This window comes from Xyrauchen texanus, chromosome 28 (genome assembly GCF_025860055.1).
Source record: "Xyrauchen texanus isolate HMW12.3.18 chromosome 28, RBS_HiC_50CHRs, whole genome shotgun sequence".
NCBI classification, from domain to species: Eukaryota; Metazoa; Chordata; class Actinopteri; order Cypriniformes; family Catostomidae; genus Xyrauchen; species Xyrauchen texanus.
The window spans coordinates 31659218-31679895 of NC_068303.1; the positions used below are offsets into that span (position 1 = coordinate 31659218).

The window sequence follows — 20678 nt, forward strand, 5'->3', positions numbered from 1 at the left end:
AAGAGTGATGGCTTTCTCCCACCTCCCTTCAGTCGCCCTGGCAATTGGGCCAGAGCTCGGCTTGACATGGAGGTTCTCGTGTTCCACGCTAGAGGAATAATAACAATGACTTTCTGCCCGTGTCACTTAAAGCACCTTGATGAGAGCCAGGAAGAGCTGCGGCAGTGTCAGCTGTGCTAAAGTGTGAGAGATTGTGTGTCTGTGTACTGTACAGAAGGCATAAAGGGCCCCATTGATAAGAACAAGTTCTTCTTGTTAACCTATCAGTTCAGCTGGCCTGAAGCCAATGCAGGCAGTCTTGAGCCATGTTCTTACATTGAGAGCAGTTACACATTACTGCATGTGCCTTGGTGGCCTAACTTCTCGAAAAGGTGTCCAGTATGTCCAAACACTTCTTGCTAATATTCAGGTGTGGTCAATTTTGACACTTCAAGTAGAGGATAACTGACTCTCTTTTCTCTGACATTTGTTAAAGAAATCCTAATCTTTATGGGTTCAGTTTATTCATGAGAAATACAATGACTGTTCTTGGCGAAACTATAGATAAAAAAAAAATACAAATAATAAAAAAGATATATACCTGAGAGTTAAAAGTTGAACTTGTTACATTAACAGGTTTAAATAAGGAAGGACAACATTGTATTGTTTTTTGTTATCTTTCCCGTGGCAACATAGAATGAACGTGACTATAACAACATTTTTGCAAACTGAGTTTAACGTGCCACATTCTACGTTTGGCCGCAGTTACAATTAACACTGCAGGCACTACAACAACTGTGTGTTTATTCACTTTCCCACAAATCACAAGTACAATGGATGAGTATGAATTTATTAATATTATTTTAACTTATTCATAACTTTTTTTTCCCTCCATTACTTACTCACTGCTATGTTATGATATTGAAACATCATTTGAAAAACTATACATTTTAATGTTTGCATTAAAGACCCACCTACAGTTACACACTCAATACAATGTGATTAGATTGCAGGGTAGCTTACCTGGTCGAGTGCTGGATTTGTCCTAGGCTCTAGATTAACCAAGCATGTAAGCTGAATCGTGAGCTGAAAGCATCATAGAAGCAACACTAAATGACAGAAAATGTTCTTTTCATGTCAGATTTGCTTTTAGAACACAATCGGTTAGGTTTAGGTTTTAATTTTAGGTTAGGGAGGTATCTTTTACTAATTAAAACCACAATTTATAGATTATGACACCATTTCACTCGCTTTTGGCACCCCTCGCTGGACATTTCACTGGGAAACTGCGGCAAAACCTGTAATGAGTCACGTAATTTTGTTCTGCAAAGAATCTTCCATGGGGTCACGTCATTTTTTAATGAGATCAGTATGTTTATTTTTACCAACCTGGTCTCATATCATGTTACTTAAAAAATATTATTTTTTCATGGCTTGCTGTACTTATTGCAGCATTTTCCTGGTGAAGCAAACACTAGACACTCTAAAAAAATTTACAAATAATTTGATTTCCCTTTTACACAAATCATAAGTAAAATGGCAAATTATCAGTTCATAAAAACTTTTTTTTTTAACTCTGTTCCACACAAAATGTTATTTATGACATCTAAATAGTAAATACATTTACAGCGCAAGACTTAATATTTGCATTACATTACCAACAACATTTATAAGCTTGTTTGACAAATTGCTAAACTAAACTAAATAGTGTTGCAATTACAATGCAAGAAGAACATGCAAGTCAACACTTGAGCTGAATGTATCATAGAAGCACTTCAAAATGATATTGTTGCATCAGAATTTTTTTTTTTAATGAGACACTTTGCTTTTTATGAAACTATCGGTTAGGCTTAGGTTTTAGATTTAGGTTAGAGAGGTCGGTTTTGTTCATTTAAAACGGAATATAGCATTAACCTTAAAAACCTTATCCGTATGGGAGAAAAAATAAACCTCACTTTTATCGCCACACTCATTTCACTGCATAACTGCATGATACACGTGAGGAACTAGATTATATCATTTAGGCAACTCAAGGCAAGGCAGGTTTATTTAGCACATTTCATACACAATGGCAATTTAAAGTGCTTTACATAAAAATTATAAAGAAAATAGAAGATGTAGTCCACAGTCATCAGCTTTGTTCACACCTGAACAACAGATTAATCTAACTGAATACAAAAATAAATAAATACATGTATCTAATTAAAGCTGTCTGAAGAACAAACCACCTGACCTGATATAAACTGTTTAAATCTCTCTCTGAAACACCTAATTAACCAGACGATCTCTCTCTGCAATGACCTCGCTTTAGAGAATGTTTCTGGCAGGGATCAAAAAGCGGAAATCTGATTTCGAACGTGTGTCACATCACACAATTCCCTTTATTAAATCCAAAGGTTTTCATGCTACATATGTTTTAGTAGACTAACTTATTTATTTATGAAGGAAATGCTAAAGAGGATCACATAACATGAAGCTGACGATAAGCCTGAATGTTTTAAGTACACATTTAGCATTCAAAGAGCTCAGCTACAGCTTTCAAGCAGTATTCCATCTTTCAACATTATAAAAGTTTGACATATCTTTGAATATTTTACATCAGGATATGCAGTTTTGTATGACATCTGAGATAAGAAAACCTGGTGTTGACTTATTTAAATATAAGTCACTCTAAAGTCATTGTTTACAGCATTTTTGTTTAAATTAACCCACATTACCGTTGCAAGTAAAAAATACACATGACATGGTGTAATGTATTATAGTATTCATACAACATTTGGAGAAAATCTGACATGACATACCCATACATTTTGCATCACAGATGTTCAAGAAAGTTACATGATAATGGTGTCCCTCTGGGCAAACCACAAGAGGGGAAAAAAAAATCAAGCCCAAAACATCTACCACATGCATTCTTAAAACAAAGAAATCAGGGCTTTTGCCAATGGCGTAAGTGTTTCAGATCTTAAAGCAGATATCGAAACCCAACTCCAATTTGAAGTTTGGTAGAATGCCACATTGTGAGCCAATGCCTTCAGTAATTACATAAAGTTATAAAGAAATAAAATATATCAAGTTGTGTTTTTTTGTAAAAGAAATGACTTGCAAGACATTCTTGGCATTGGTGCTCTGTCCTTAACTACCCAATGAAGTAATCATCTCAATACAACATAATGCACTCATTCTGTCAATTGGTTATAAAGAGTTTACAGAGATAATACATATAAATGTAAATATAAGTTGTACAGTTTTGTCATTCTAGGAAATGTCTCAGAAAAGTCTGATTGCCAAAATGATATGTAGTGTTCAAATGCAAAAACATCAAGGCAAAGAGCTGTTGAGCCTCATCAAGTCATAATGTAGTGATATTAAATTATAGCGCAGTTGGAAAAAGACCTGAAGGGGAAACTGATTTCATCAACAACAAGAAAAAAAAAAAAAACAGGTTAAATTAAGAGTATTTGTTCAACTGGGGAAATTATGAATATGTCATCGGCCTCATGTTTTGCTGCCTGGTATTTTGATTTTATTTGAACCCGATTTAATCTGATACATATAAATAAATATATAAAAATATCTTTAGGGACATTCTCTATCTAAATAAATAAATAATAAAGTATATATATATATATATATATATATATATATATATATATATATATATATATATATATATATATATATTTGGAACCACTTTATATTAGGTGTCTTTAAATAATATATACTAAAAGGTGCTGTAAATTATTTTAGCAGTTCTACTTCCTTGAGACTGAGCCATTGGATTAGCCACGCCCACTCTTTCCAAAACCTGGACTCCAAAGATATCAAATGAGCTTTACTGAGATCGACATCATGCAGAAATGGTTGTTAAAAACAATAGCAGTAAAATAGCACCCTCAAATGACAACTGTTATGAACAACATGGCACAATAATGGCAGTAAATCTCAATAATTCGCTGTAACTACAACACTATGAAAACATGCACAAATGTACACGCACACATTTTTGTTTGTTATTTACAGAGTTTTATAGCTGTTGCAGAGAGGTGAGATGTCTTACACTTATTTCAGTAATATCTCTCAGGGAGTAGGAACATTTTTTGCGTACCTTTCAATGAAAACAATGTTTACAGCACCTTTAAGCATTTAATAAAATGTACTTATTAAGTACATTTGTGTCATTGCATTGTACTCACATTAAAAGTACCTACATCTGTAGTTAAACTTTTTATCTTACCCCTAATCCTGAACCTACACATACCCTAACCCTTTACCTAATCTCTAACCTTAGCCTACTCCTAAACCTACCCATGCAGAACAACATAGTTACACAATAAATACATTGTATTGTATGAATTATAACGTTAGAACATTGTAGGTAAAGACACCTGATATAACCTTGTGCGACCCTGTGTGCACATGCGTGGACATTGTATTTGTCTTCACTATACACAATGCATAATTTAAATTCATGTAAACCATATGATCTCATATCTGGGGACTCTGTGCTGTCAGTAAAGAGTTCATCTTTTGAGTCATGTGACAAAACAACATGGCGCCGATCATAGGGGTCAAATGGCGATGAACAAATCTACATCTGGTAAGAGGTCTAATTAAGTTTTTACATTTAAACCAGTTTAAGACAAAAGATTAGAGCATCTAGTTTCATCCGATATGCTATTATTACATTTTCTGCGATTTATCTCAAAATCAGAATAAGAATACCATGCTGCCAACACAATGTACACTAATGTGTACTTTAGCACATTTTTTCCTCACAAATACTATATTTAATGTGCAATATCACATTGAGAATCAATGGGTTCATCACAAAGATGAACATTTTTGCTTTCAGGGGTTTTATATGGAGTTAGGATGAAAATAAGGTGCATTTAGGACTGTTCTGAGACCAGTGCAGACAGACAGCACACTGGAGGTTAAGTCATTCACTAAATAGAGAGGAAGGGATCATCCTATAGTTTTCCTATGTAGCTAAGTGCATTCACTCATAAAATATGACCAGAAGTTAAGTTTCAGGCTGCAAATGGTGTTTGGACCATGTTTGGTAGACATGGGACAATGATAATCAGTTCATAGATTCAGAATTTATAATGTATCATTTTATTTTAACATGGTTGGTACTGATTGGATGATGCTGACCATGACTTTGAATCAGATTTATTTATGCTAATTTCTGATGTAATGTCTAACAACTAAAAAACATCACTTCTGGAAACATAATAAACAATTAGATTAAAAAAGAAATCTGACTTTTTTTTAATTTAAAATTTAAATAAAAGTCCTGCTCTCCACATATGTTGCTATTGATTTTTAAGAAAACTATATAGTCAAGAATTTGATTCCATCTAAAATGTAAGGAAAAGAGGTGAAAAATAATTAGCATATGTGGGTAGCCCTGAAAAGCCCATTTTTTCTGATTGGTCAAACTGCAACGTCATCTGTTCTGTTAAATTGTTCATCTGAATTTTCCTCAGTTAATATTACCGAAATAACGAAAATAACCATAAATCCACAAGACTATTGGGGCATAAACCTACACTGTAAATAAATAGGCTTAATTTCAGGTGAACGAGCGAGCACTTGGGTGTGAGTGACTTGCTCATCATATAAAGTTCATGATGAATGCTCGTCTCTCAAAAGCTTGACCAGTGCATTTAAAATCAGCATTTACACATTGCCTTCATATTTGTCCGTTAATAAAGCACACAATACTGCCGTTTAGTAGCCTCCTATTCAAAACCCCAGTATAATAGGTTATCCATGTTCCCATCCCATTTAAAAATAGGGGATGGTCTAAATGCTCTGAGCTGGCTCTTCAAATCATAGTCATATCCATGTAAATACTTATGGTTTTATATTAAATGTAGGCTATATATATATCTTCCAATGTATACATTTGTGATTTACTGTTGTAGCAGTTATAATTCACTGCCATGAATGCAGCCTGTGACTTTCATCTGTCTACTTGGATGCAGCAGTTCCGCATTTCATTTTGTTCATTGCTCTGCAATATGTAAAACGAAAATAAACCCGACTGAAGCAGCTCAGTTAACAGGTAGGCCTATTTTACTAAATTAAGTGAGAATTATCATAATGTTTTAGTTTAGATTAAACGCAAGTAGAGAGAGGGAAAACTGGCAGAAACGGTGGCCCGACTTTTTTTACACTTTCTATTTGTTCTATACTTTGTGCGCTTCATCATGCATGAAACACAGAAGCATGTTAGCATAAGATAACATTTATTTATATTACAATGCTCTATTTAGCATTAGATGCATTTCCTTCTCGATGTTGGCATCTATCAGGTAATGGAACAAGGAATGATAACTGTAAGAAAACATTTGGCATATAGGCCTACGTTTGGCATACAGTCTGGAGGACAAATTTATATATATATATATATATATATATATATATATATATATATATATATATACACACACATATATGCCTATATAGAGCATAGATATTCATCCATCTCACTATTATCACTTCCCTTGCCAATAATTGTCCCAATGCTGAATCGCATGCTTGAGGTCGCTAGCACGAAGGCGAAGCCCCTTCATCAGTAACTAAATTCAGTGAACATTTTACTGTTAGCTATGTGGTATAGGTATTGTTTTGAGAGAGACAGCACAGTTGCAATAAAAATGGCATATTTTGGAGAATATATGATAAAGAATTTAATATTAACAGCAGTGAACTTTTATTTTGTTTCACAGTTTTGAGGAAGAACAGACGACAGGTGCAGGTTGACCAGTCAGAAGAAAGGGGTGTTTCAGGGCCACCCACATGTGCAAATACATTTTCACCTCTTTCAGTTTCTTTTAGATGGAAAATCAAGTGATTGAAACTAACAGTGTCCTTGTTGTTGAAAAAATGGCCATTTTTCCAATATCCAATTTTAACTTGAGCATAAAATCGAAAGTACGAAAAACAAGTCGTTATTTTTTGAATATGGAAATAACAAAGGATACACAGATTGAAAATGCACACAGCAGTCATGCTCAGGTCTCAGGAGGACAAAGTGGGACTGTTTTTTTTTCAAGTCTAAAATACAGAAATATTTCTTTTAGATTTAGGGATACAATTTGGATAAGGGTTCTAAATGGAAATTACAATCTAATGTTGCAATTATAAACAGCATCTCTAAAAGTATATGTCCTCATTTAGCTAGTTAAGGAAAAGTGTGTGTCTGGGGGATACCTGGGGACATCCTCATAGGAAAAGTTATCCGTAAATACACTCAAATTATAGTAATAAGAACATTATAATAAATATATTTTTAGTCTATAATAATTATTAACTCTGTACATACTATAGAACTCTATGGTATGCCATTATTTGGATGTAAGGTAGGCATGTGTGTTAAGACCTAATGGATTAATCCAGTTTTCCAGCAGAGTTACTGTATAATAATGGATACCACTGTACTCAGTTTAACCCTCTAGTTTCACTCAGGTGTTGGTACCTAGCTCTCTCCAGCTTCTCTGAATAATGAACGCAGGGTTGCGATCTCTTCATCTTGAATCACGGTGGTGTGAGGATAGTCCAGCTCACTGGAACAGTGCAATTTATCTTAGGTGCCACAGTCTAAAGGAAGAGGGGAAAAAATGAGTTAAATGGAGGACGCAAGTCATGAATTATACAAAGGGCCCAGACACACACTGACCTTGGCTCCCTTTAATTTTTCCTTGTTCATTTCCTCTCTATTTTTTCTTCCCCTTTCTTCCCTTTTCTTCTTATTTTGATGCACAGTGTCTAATGAGTAGAGGAGAGAACAGAGGTCATTTTAGTTTTTCTCTGAAGCAAAGTAGGATGATTAGCAAAAGGTGATTTGCAGTGTCATGCCTCAGTAAAGTTGTCTGGTGTGCTAGGCACCAGGGCTTGGACCTACTAAAAAACAATACTAAAACAAGATGAGGAAAGACAGAGTTTGTCAGAGGACTAACGTGCCTCTGAGGTGCAACTGAGGATCAAATCGATAGTGTAAATCAATAAACTTTACATCATCTCTCACTGCGCCTCCCTCGGTGCCGAGAAGATCATAACATAACACACTTCTCAGTCACACTGAGTGTGTTTTTAACACCAGCATTACCATATTCCGGCATTCCTAGCAAGCCTCCCCGGGAGATATCGAAGACTTCTCTTCAAAAGTCGTCTCTCTCAGCTAGAAGCAAACTGTTTTGTGCTAAACCGCAGGGAGCAGATGGAGGTACAGATTGGGATGAAGGGGGTTTTTGCCTGAGCAAAGCCATATGGGGGAAAAAATGTTATTTGCGGATCTTTCGTACTTTTTGTAGATGATCGAGGCGATAGCAGCGGATCATAAACAAAATATCCCAACAGCCAACAAGGAAGTACAGCAAAGCAGCCGTCTCTGAAAAACCAGAGCTGCGTAATCTCAACCAAATCACATTTGTCTTGAGGCAAGGGAACTATTTGGGCAATTTGTAAAATGTAAATAACACAACTGAAGTAAGAGATCCGTACTGTCTGACTGGATCAAGCTGTATAAACAGTCTCACATTCACACCCTTGTTGAGACAGTTACAGTCATTACTTGTAAACAATGGCAACAAAAACATGGCACAATAACCGTGAAAGTGAAACATATCTCCGTAGCACTATTAGTTTCAGCACATAAATCACTAAACTTGGATGATGGCAGTGTCTGAAGCATTAACCCCAAATCAGACATGGCTTTCAGGTGTGAAATAATTTTTTTTAAAGATGTAATCGGAGATTAACAAAATTATTATCCTGCCAAAGAGAATTTTAGTGTGGATTGTCATCAGACCAGGCAAATGGCAGTTAGTCATCAGAGTTAAACCCATTCTTAAAAGCTTTAATACAATTGGAAATTATTTAATCCTTACAGCCCACCATATGAAAGCGATTATCTTCTCCACACTCTGAGAAATAAACAAAAGTCAGCTAAACCATTTGGCTTAAAGCGGCTCACAAACGACACTCAAGTATTGCTATTTAATGAGCTGGATATGAGCTATAAGCATCCAGTGCTGATCAGCAGGCAATAGATTTTTAATTTAACTTAATAATTACAACCAGATGAACTTCATTGAAATTCTCAAACTGAGGAGATTTTAGGTGGTGGTTTCTAAACATTCTCTTCGCCGGAGAAAGAGCTTTGTTTATAATTTCCTCTTTGGATTGATGGATTCATGGTTCCCAATTGAGCAAATGGTTATTTAAAAAAATAAAAACGCTGTCACTCTATGGATAGACTGAAGCTCGAGCTGACATGTGTGGCAGACATTCTGACTCGGCCTGTCAGTCTGACTGAAACAGATTATGTCACAATGGCTTATGCTCTCACTAGATGACTGCTGGCACATATTCTGTGAAGTTCAGAGTTTTTCATGATGCCCTCCAGTATATAAATACATTCCCATAATGCACACCAACCTAACACCATTTTATGCACAAGTGTCACCACATTGAGATACTGTTTTCTTTTTAGTTATCAAAAGGGAATATGCTGACAAATCCTTAAGTGTTAATAGATAAAGTCTCTCTCTATTCCATTTTCTCTTAATCATGCTAGACTGAGCACAGGAGAGTGGTTTTGACAACAAGATCGACCGTGTGTGTGTGTATGTGTGTGTGTGTGTGTCATTCAGCCTCATTTGCAACAAAGCTGATTCACTTATTGACTTGTATGCAGACCCTCATTTGCTCAATGCTCATTAACTAAAAGACTTGATTTTGCATTTATGAAATCTCAAAATAACCCTCCAGAGGTAATTTCTAAAAGAGACAAGCAGATAAATGTATGTACTGAGAATTACCCATGGGGCTGACTCACAGATATTGGCTCTGGCACACCAAATACCCTGAAGTCAGTGGCATATTACCTCATATTAACTCATAGTAACTAAAGTCAGCATATACAATATAGGTCGGAAACAAAAGTGCTGACCTAGGATCAGGTCAACCACTACAATCCTCATAAATAATTAATACCAATATTATGAATATTCAATGATTAATAATCTTAAACACTTAACAGTATTCATATTGTGTCAGTGTAATTATAAGTACTAAATAATACAAGCAAATGGCATTTACATGGGTAGTTGAACTTTAAAGAGGTGGCACGATATAATACATCAAAAACTATTTAAAAAATGAATATATAAATATTATATAATTATTACCTATATATTAACTAAGAGACAATTTGTCCTAAAGATGATTAAAATAGAAATGGTAAAAAGTTTAAAAGAAATGGTGACCAGTTACAGGACATAGATTTTTCCCTATACATACTTTTACATTTTTTATGTTATGCCAAAAAAAAAAACGTATTAAAAAATACATTAAACGTACTGTAATTTACACAAAACAATTACTTGAATACACCTCTTCTATGATGAATATGTTTTCAATTACCGAGTCATTTTGTCATTTTTTGGTTCCGTCATTTTTGCAAGCCATATTTATTTATGGGGTTTAAACAAAAAAAACGTCATGTAATCTAACCGGACAGAGACACTAAAAATAATAAATAAATCAATCTCATTCAAAGCTGGAATTCCTGATTTTTTTTTTAATAAATGTTGGCATGAGGAGTGCATCGTATTTTGTCCTGGTCATATGGAGTAACCCTGAGAAAACTTTTTGCTCTTCTTGACTTAAAAATGCATGATGCAAAAACAAATCTATTGATTACATTGTGTAAACTCTCATGTAAAAGTATTTCATTATTTTATTTGATGGTTACACCACATCACATTTGTAATTTATAGACTATATTTATAAAATATAAATCAAAAAATATGATACCAACATGGACACAAAGATAACTGTCTAAAAGATTTTTTGAAGATTTATCATTTATATCACCTTGGACAACCTTCTTTGTCAATTACCCACATGTCAATTATTCACACTTATTATGCAGCGCTGATTGTAAATATACTTTGTTAGTATTATTACTATTGTAATTAGTCTTATTTATATGTAATATAAACACTGTAATGTAAAATGACACCATACAGTATAATCATATCCAAAATGGTATGACAAATAACATCTGGTCCTAGATCAGCACTGTTCCTTTGAGTACATTGAACCACCCAGCCGTGTGAATACTGGTCCGGTGCCGATGACCCAGAATAAGGGTCAAGCAAGTCTGGAGATCTCAGCACCACCCGGGGAAACCCACCCCCCACAGACTTAAGACTTCCTCCTGCCAGAGCTCGGCAGAGGAAAATGTACAGCAGATGTGACATCAAACGGCAGAGCTCCCAGCAGGATTCGGCCGCTGGATAAGACCCATCCTCTGGCTGCCTCTCTAACCCCAGTCTCACTATCTTTCTCCGCCAAGTCGGCAGGAAAAAAACAAGGCCTTGCTTGTTGCGAGCCCCTGTTTTTACAGCTTTCTGAAGCTGTCTCGCTCGGCCGAGTGAAACATTGCAAACTTTGACTGTCCTCTTGTGAAAAGGCTGGAGGCCCATTGAACACTTGCTCTCTCACCATCTTGTAAAGATGTGTTCCTAAGTGTAAAGGAAATGAGGAGCTGAGAAAGGGTTATCTTTTTACTACTTCCTAATATGTGCAAGATCTAATGCCGTGGAGCACTGGCTTAAGCACAAATTAAAAAACGTTTTTATGTCCTTATGTTAAGCTGCTTGCAAATCTCTGGGATGAAAACACGCATATAGACACAGTTTCTTAACATTTTCAGCACAAGTACTATAAAGTACTACTAAAAGTATCAGAGATGTTGTCTGACAAAATGAACATTATTTTACTCTATGTTTGATAACATTTATCTCCCTAGTAGATTTTTTTTTTTCCCCGTTATATTGGACATTAGCTGGTCTAAATGGAAAATGGAATTGGCAGAATTCTGAAAAATGGACTTAAATTTGTATTAAAGGAACTGAATCTTGTTGGTAGCCAAAAACTATGTATATACATACAGCTCTGTAAAAAATTAAGAAACCATTGCAAAATTATCAGTTTTCAGAGCTCGAATGATGCAAAGAAAACAAGATCATATTCATTTTTAAACACAATACTAATATTTTAAGTGACATTAAAAATTCAAAAATTCAAGCAGCTTGGCTTTGTGTGACCATCCATCTTCCTCTTGATCGCATTCCAGATGTTTTCAGTGGGATACAGGTCTGGAGTTGGGCTGGCCATGACAGGGTCTTGATCTGGTGGTCATCCATCCATATCTTGATTGACCTGGCTGCGTGGCATGGAGCATTGTCCTGTGTGCAAAACCAATCCACAGCATTGGAGAACATTGTCAAAGCAAAAGGAAGCAAGTTTTCTTCCAGGATAACTGTGATGTGGTGGAGGGCATGGCCGGGCCATGATGGAGCATGGCCGGTGCTGAATCAGCTGATCAGCGGGGAATCGAGATAAAGGGTGGACAGAGATGGCGGTTTGACATAGAGAAACCCACGCGGCCACGTTGCATGCGTGTCTGTGTTTGTTTATGTTAGTTTCAAGTCAAGTTTCTGATTAAACTTCAAGTTGACCGTTCAGCCGGTTCCCACCTCCTCCTTGCCTGACTTTTGAACTTAACTTAAAACAAACAAAAACACAGAAACACATGCAACGCGTCCACGTGCGTTTCTCTCTCTCAAACCGGCATCTCCGACTGCCCCTTACCTTGCTCTCAGTGTTGGCCATGCTCCATCACGGCCCGGCCACGACCTCCTCCTCGTCACAATAACCTTAGATGTGGCTTGATTCATGCATCCTTCACAAAGACGAATCTGCCGGATTCCAGCTTTGCCAAATTTCACAGTGGGTGTGAGACACTGTAGCTTATAGGCCTCTCCAGGTCTCTGCCTAACCATTAGATGACCAGGTGTTGGGCAAAGTTGAAATTGGACTCATCAGAGAAGATGGCCTTTCTCCAGTCCTCTACAGTACACTCTTTATGGTCTTTTGCAAACCTCAGTCTGGCTTTTGTAGCTTTGTTATATATATATATATAATTATTTATAAGGCCTTATAATTCAATTACAATATGTAAATGTAAACATGCATTTACTACTACTAATCACATATAGAAGTGAAGTGCAAGTTTATCAGGAGAGCGAGTGGGTATCTTTCTCTTTCTGTAGTGCTCTGATTGTGGATTGGGTCCATGAGGGGTCAGTGAGTGAGGGCTTTGATCCAGATTTTAAGCTCTGCCTCACAGACACCCACTGAGTGCTCAACCATCAGAATAAATGTGACCTGAAGCCTATTTTCTGTCAAATGTATCAGCAGCAGAGCACTTTTTATCAAATGATTTGCTATGAGTTAATGTAATACTACAGAATGTTGCATTTAGAAATAAAGATGCTTGCAGCCACAGAGTATTTACTCTCAGCTATCATATATAGCTTATTGTTTTACAGTAAGTATCTGCATTTAAAATACTAAAGTAAAAAAAAAAAAAAGTATTTAATTAATGGGTATTGACTGTTGTATACATAAGTAACTGGCTCTGTACAGTTTTCACAATGTTTTTGGGAATATAATCACAGAAACTGAAAGTCATGACCTAAAACTTTCTGCTGTGTGAGCAAATGCTATCCATTCTGGTAATCTAGGATTTGAGAATTTTCCAGTAAATGTAATTTAATGTAAAAAATATGATAGGGCCTACCTTTTTACTCCTGCATATTTTTTGTGGTTCGGTACATAATTCATTGTCTGTATGGCAGACAGATTTATGTCTAAATTAAATTTTGTGGACTGAGAAGGACGATGCAGTCAATCATTGACATTTAGAAGATAAAATTAAATAAAAAGACATCTGGAAAGTAACTAAAAGGGCTCTTCACAACCTGATACGATGAAGACAATAACTCCAAACTGGGAACCTGCAAGTGATGTGATCTCCTCTTCACTCAATTTATTTTCAATAAGGCGGGAGACACTATTTCTCAGTGTTCACCGATTATAATTATCCGCCCTTTCTTGTCATTTAAAACTAACGATCGCAAATTGATTGCCATGGGCCCTAATATGTGTGTGAGAGTTTTCCCTCCCAGTGGATTTAGACCCGCGTAAAGCTGTCCCTTCACTGTTAGTCGGCCTCTATTTAAATATCATGTCGCGTTTACAGTAATCTGGCCCTAATTAAAATGTATAGTCTGACAGAGTGCTTTATCGGCACATTTTGTGCGTCATGCGCGCTAGTGAGGGATTAATGAGCGTTCTGTATCGAGTTTGAAAGAGAGAGAGAGAGAGAGAGAGAGAAATTCCAAGTATTTTAGACCAACAATGGCTGAGAGAAATGAATTAATCCAGGTGAGCGGGAAGCGCGTGACTACATCACAGTGCTTCATCAATGTAAAATCCTGTTTAATTGCTCTCATAAAATTAGCAGTCATTCTCCTCATGTTTTTCAGCTCACTGCAATTACCATATAAATGTCAATTGACCGAATCTCCAGAGGTTTCATTCGCGTTTGTATATTTTTAACGACTTTAAAATAAAACTCACAGGTAGGCTAACACATAATGTTAGTGTCTCGATAACTCATCTCAGGGAAACACATTTTCCAAAACAAGCAGTGTATCTTTCGACGTTTTAGGTAAAATATAATTAATTAAAGAAAGCGCTATTTGTATGTTCATTCCAATTTAAGAAAATATAAAATATGCATGCTGCTAAAGGCAGTGGTAAATATATTAACACGAAAAGAAAGCTCGTAATCTTAAATAGAGATGAGCGATTTAAAATGTAAGCGTCATTCTACCCCAGCCTGTAATCTCTTTACTCAGGACAGTGTGGGAGGACCGACCGAGAAACTGTGCAAACCAAAGGGAGAGAATGAGCGAGAGAACGGGAGAGTGAGAGACACGGAGGTGTGCGGTAAACAGCTCATTACCAGCGCAATTTTCATCCGTAAACATCCCTTGGAGATAAATCGTTGAACTCTTGTTTTTCGCTTTCAAGAAGTATGATGATGTGAAACGTGATGACGTGGATGTATTTTTGGCTTTTTGGGCGAGTTTCCCGTTTCGGCTAAAGACTTCTTGGAAAAGTGGATGCTGCACGTTTGAATTTGATTTAAATTGAAAGTTTAAACGAGGGCTCAGTTGTGGTAAGAGGAACAGAGAGAGCTGATTTTGCTAAAAAGTACTGAGCGCGGACATTGCGCTCTCCATACGGGAGCCAGTATGCTGTCCGGAGGCGCAGCGGGCGGAGAGGAGCTCGGAACCGATTCGTTACAACAGTATATTACCGGAATAGCGCTGGATGTTTACCTGTCCATTCCACCGAGCGCATGAAGAACAAGAAGAGACGGCTATTTGAAGTATTGGCTTTATCTCGGATACAATCATGTTTCATGAGGTAGGCTGCTTTAATGGGACAATGCATTTATTCTCTGCTGGATTAAGTCTATTTACCCATCCGAATCCAGATATATACTGTATGTGACCTCTATATATCACGTTAAAAAGTTTGGAAATAAATGGCTACTCTTTAGCTGTTGTGCCATTTGTATATTTGATGGGCATTCGTCCGAAACTATTGTGCTGTTCAACCATGGGCTTTTACTTACCCCCACACTATTTCAACACATATGAATATGATAAGGCTTGCCCAGTCATATTTGAAATAACATGTAGGTAATACATTTTACACTTGTAACTAAAGCGGGTTATCTGGTCAAACATCACTGCGTGACGTTTCTCTTCTTGTTTGGCTGAAGCACTCTGTGCTCGTTGCGCGGCTCCCTGTACCAATAATTATTCATTCACATCAACAGTCTTCGCTGCTCGTCCGACTTCACATGATCCACTTCGAAATATTGTCTATGCTACAAACTTTGAATTTAGTATTTTATTTTCCCCTTGCTCATTTTGTTTGTCTTCTTTGATCATTTTTGGATCTGCTTTATAAATTTATATTGGACTCACTTGAGCATTAAAAAAAAATAAATAAATAAATAAAAAGGGGAGGGGGTAAAAAATAGTTATGTAGGCCGTGTGGAACGGTTATGTCATGTCTGCTTATGGTTAACTGTACACCCCTTACTATCTTTGAATAGCCTATGTGTTATTTTTTCTCTCTTACTCTTCTTATTTAAATCACACCGCTGCCACCATCTGTCAAACCTTGGTTCTTGGTAACGTACGTTCTCTTGCCAGGCATCGATTCTCTTAACTCTATTAACAAAGCAGATGGTATAGGCCACAATAGCACATCACAATAGCAAATGTGTTTACTGAACATTCCAGATGCGAAAATGTGTGTTAATGTATTTTACAGTGCCAGAAATGCATAATAGATGGAGGAAAGTTTTTTTTAATTACTCACAGATCCATGTACAGTTTGTCCAATTCTGTCATATTCCATGCTTTACTAGGTAGCATCTGTGCATTATAGTTTTTTTGGATGGTCTGCTACAACATTTACATTTTTGTGAAATATGACAGCAGTATAAATGTCTGCCAAAAAGCCTGTTTTCTGTCTCCAGATACAAAATGAAAGTTTCTTCCATCCAGTCTTGATTAAAGGGCTGCAGCTGCCTTGCCCAATTATAAAAGAGTTTGTTTTGATAAAAAACGGTACACATGCAGCTTACTTTGAATTTTAACTTTAGCAGGTCACAGATTTAAATCACCTGGAAATGAAGCAGTAAAATCCAAACAGTAGATTCTGAGACCTTAGAGAATGCAAAACCTTTTCACTGAGAGAAAAGGCTGTATTGATCATACATTCCAGATAGAGGGACTCAATTATACCCTAACACCATTTAATTTGACAGGCAGTATTCATCAGGTTGAGCTTTGAGAGGACATCCTGCACTCTCAACTCATTTGATTGTTTTTTCCCTTGAGCTATGCTCAACGAGGACGTGCATGTTCTGTGATGCACCATGAAGACGCCATATGCAGTATTTCAAATTCATATGAAAAAGCAGTAGCCAAAGACTTATAATGAACACAAACGTACTGTCAGTGATTTCTTACAGCATGCAGCTTCCCTTATGTTAGGCTAGAGCAGGGTTGTTCAAAGTGTGTGGTGTGCCTCCCCGGGGGGCACTAGGGCATGTCAGAGGAGAGTCAGGGAGAGTGGTACATTTTTGTATTAAATAATTTATATATATATATATATATATATATATTGAGATTAAGTATTATTTTTTTTTTTAAACATTATTTAAACAGTTCTGAAAATAATAGGCAATTCTTTTATTATTAGTTTTATCAAGAATCTTTGTGAGGATTCCCTGAAATGTATCAAGCTCGCAAGTAAAGCAGACATAACATATTAGTCTGTAATTACAATGGAGTGGTTTCTGAGACCACCAAATTCAAATACTTCAGTTTCAAGGGTAAAACCCAAAAGATGACGATACGATGAACAGTATTTTAGATTAAGATTTATATGGACAGGATCAGTTGATGCACCACAACGTTTATGTGTTGTTTGTCAGGAGATTTTAGCTAATGACAGCATGCGATTCCGCAGACAAGGAGTTTATCCATCGTGCACATTTTGTCACAAGGGAGGCCCCCTCTCTTTGACTTTGAAAACACCTGGGCTAGAGTTCTTTTTTTTTTTTATTGTACATTGCTATTGGTACTTTCATTTGTTTTGTTTTTTTCTGAAATGTGAACTAAATTCCACCCATTTATGCATGTTTACATCTTACTAATGCTCTTGAGTACTAATAGTTTTGGTGATTTTTTTTTTTTAGCTTTTAAGATGTTTGAAATGATTGTAATATGTGTGTCTCATGTAATCAGATGAATGTATGGAGGCTTAGGCCTGCTACCCACAATTTTTTTTGTATTCTAATTCCTCCATTTTTTTAACAGGCTACTGGACCCAAATGTCAGATCTTCCGGCAGCAACTTGGGCTGGGGCCCATCAGCACTTGACAGCAGGCTGGGAGGTGGCCAATGTGGCTCAGTGCTTCAGCATACTCGCAGTCACACCCTGCTTGGGGCCTGCACTGAGTGAGAGCAGTTCTGGTATGATCTGATATCTCAGCATGGATAGCTTAAGTGAGAGAGCCCATGCACTCTGATGAGACCACCTCTCCAGAAACAGACTAGAAATTATCGAGGGATTACTCCTCAAATTCCTGATTTATCTGTGAACTGCACATTTAGTCTTTTCTTGCCATTTCCTCTTCCTCCTTCTCTTTTTCATTATGGAGTTTCAAGCTGGATTTTGGAATAACGATTGGACTTCATTTCTTAGCTTTTGGTTGACAGTGTTGTTGAGCTTGCATGTGCAGTTCAGCCCCGTCTCCTCCTGTCCAGAGGAGTGCCGCTGTGATAAAACATTTGTTTACTGTAATGAGAGGAGCTTGACGTCTGTGCCTCTGGGGGTACAAGAGGGATATAAGACCCTCTTCCTCCACAACAACCAGATCAACAATGCCGGCTTTCCAATGGAGCTACACAATGTTGCCTCAGTAGATACTGTTCACCTATATGGGAACCAGCTGGATGAGTTTCCCCTCAACCTTCCCAGGAATGTTCGAGTGCTGCACCTCCAAGAAAACAACATCCAGACTATCTCTAGTGCTGCGCTAGCCCAACTACCCATGCTGGAGGAACTCCACCTGGATGACAACTCCATCTCTACTGTAGGAGTAGAGGAGGGGGCTTTCAGGGAGGCTATCAGCCTCAAGCTTCTTTTCCTAACCAAAAACCACCTGAGCAGCATTCCTAACGGATTACCGGCTGATCTCAAGGAGCTGCGATTGGATGAGAATCGCATTGCAGACATTGATGGGGATGCCTTCCAGAATGTCACCACCCTGCAGCGACTGTTGCTGGATGGGAACCTCCTAGAGGATGAGGCCATCGCTCCTGGGACCTTCCAGGATCTGGTGAACCTCAAAGAGCTGTCCCTGGCACGTAACTCACTCACCACTCCACCACCATTGCTCCCTGGTGTAGCCCTGACCAAACTCAACCTGCAAGACAATCAGATTGATAATATTGAAGTGAGAGCCTTTTCTGGGCTCAGTGAACTGGAGAGATTGGATATCTCTAGCAACCAGCTTCAATTTCTTCCGCCGGGTGTCTTTGATGGCTTGAGAAACCTGAGGTCCCTAAATGTGAGGAACAACCTCTGGCGATGTGATTGCAGCATTAAGTGGGTCATTGCATGGCTCAGGTCTTTGCCATCTGTGATAAATGTCCGCGGGTTCACATGCCATAGTCCGGAGAGGGTGCGTGGCATGGTAATTAGAGAACTTACATTAGATGCCATTGACTGCCCTGCAGGCACAGTGTTGAATCCTTGGCCAACCCATTCATATCCATCCACATTACCACCTCGCAAAACCACCACAACCCCAACCCCCACACCCAGAACCACCCACTTCACCACAATTTTATCCACTGCTTTTTACCCCCCCTCAGCCAACCCCACACCCCCAGTACCACATTTCCCTCCCGGGCCCTTACCTCCCTATGAAGACCCCTTGAAAATCTCTGTTCATGTTGTTAATTCTACCTGCATTGATGTGAGTTGGGAATCTTACTTCACTGTGACAGCTTACAAAGTGACATGGGTCAAGATGGGTCAGAGCTTAATGAGTGACATCACTCGAGAAAGAACCATTCCAGGATACCAGCGAAGGCTCAGCCTGTTGAAGTTGGAGCCCAGGTCTCTCTATCGCATCTGTGTGTATGTTCTGGATACTCTTAACACATACAGACCAGGGGAGGATACTATCTGTTCCGAGGCTAAGACCAAGTCCACATCCACATACTCTGAATCAGAGCAGGCTGCCCAGCAAGACAACACCTCTACACTCCTATTGGCTGGAGTGATAGGTGGGGCAGTGTTGGTGGTCTTAGTGACACTTCTGAGCTTGTTTTGCTGGCACATGCACAAGAAAAGCAGGTCAGAGTCGTCCAAATGGAAATATAATCGTGGCAGGAGAAAAGATGACTACTGTGAGGCTGGCACCAAAAAGGATAACTCCATCCTAGAAATGACTGAAACAAGCTTTCAGATAGTGTCGCTTAACAACGAGCAGCTTTTAAAAGGAGACTTCAGAATTCAGCCCATCTACACACCTAATGGAGGAATTGGCCTCAGAGACTGTCACTTAAGTGACAATAGCATAAGCTACTGCAAGAGCAGTAACGTTCCCAGTGTGGACTTCTGCCACACATGATGCTCTTCAATGGAAGCTACATTGAAGAAATATATTTGTTTAAAAGAAAAATGTAGTTCAATATACTGTACAACACACACACACATATATATATATATATATATATATATATATATATATATATATATATATATATATATATATACACACACACACTTTTACACACACACACACACATATATATATATATATATGTATATATATATATATATATATATATATATATATATATATGTAAAAGTATACTGTATATATATATATATATATATATATATATATATATATATATATATATATATATATAATTTTTTTTTTCCAGGTTCAATCAACATGGTAATTTATACTGTGGACAAGTATGTGAAATTCTGCAATATTTTATATTCTTAGTAAACATGAAATGGTTTTGTAATTTGTGAGGCTCAAAGTGGTTTGGCTCAAGGACACAGCAGTTATTTTGTATATTGAGATAGCGCTGGCTACATGCTGCATATGCAGTCCACAAGTTTGCCTCTTGACCACTTTCAGATCC

At 37.4% G+C, this 20678-nt stretch overlaps 1 protein-coding gene across 2 annotated transcripts in view; it reads left to right on the top strand.

Annotated features, from left to right (window-relative positions):
- The window catches only part of LOC127622221 (leucine-rich repeat transmembrane protein FLRT2-like), a 40303-nt gene extending 20075 nt beyond the window's left edge, over positions 1-20228 (top strand). Inside the window, exons 1-2 of one of the 2 annotated variants that reach the window (XM_052096240.1) lie at positions 14841-15345; positions 17823-20228. In XM_052096240.1, coding sequence (XP_051952200.1) covers positions 18161-20149 — 1989 coding nt within the window. In that variant the 5' untranslated portion in view covers positions 14841-15345; positions 17823-18160 and the 3' untranslated portion in view covers positions 20150-20228. Of the gene's footprint in view, positions 1-14840; positions 15346-17822 lie in introns of those variants that run through there. The other variant, XM_052096241.1, reaches the window with a different exon arrangement.
- The last annotated feature ends 450 nt before the right edge of the window (positions 20229-20678 follow it).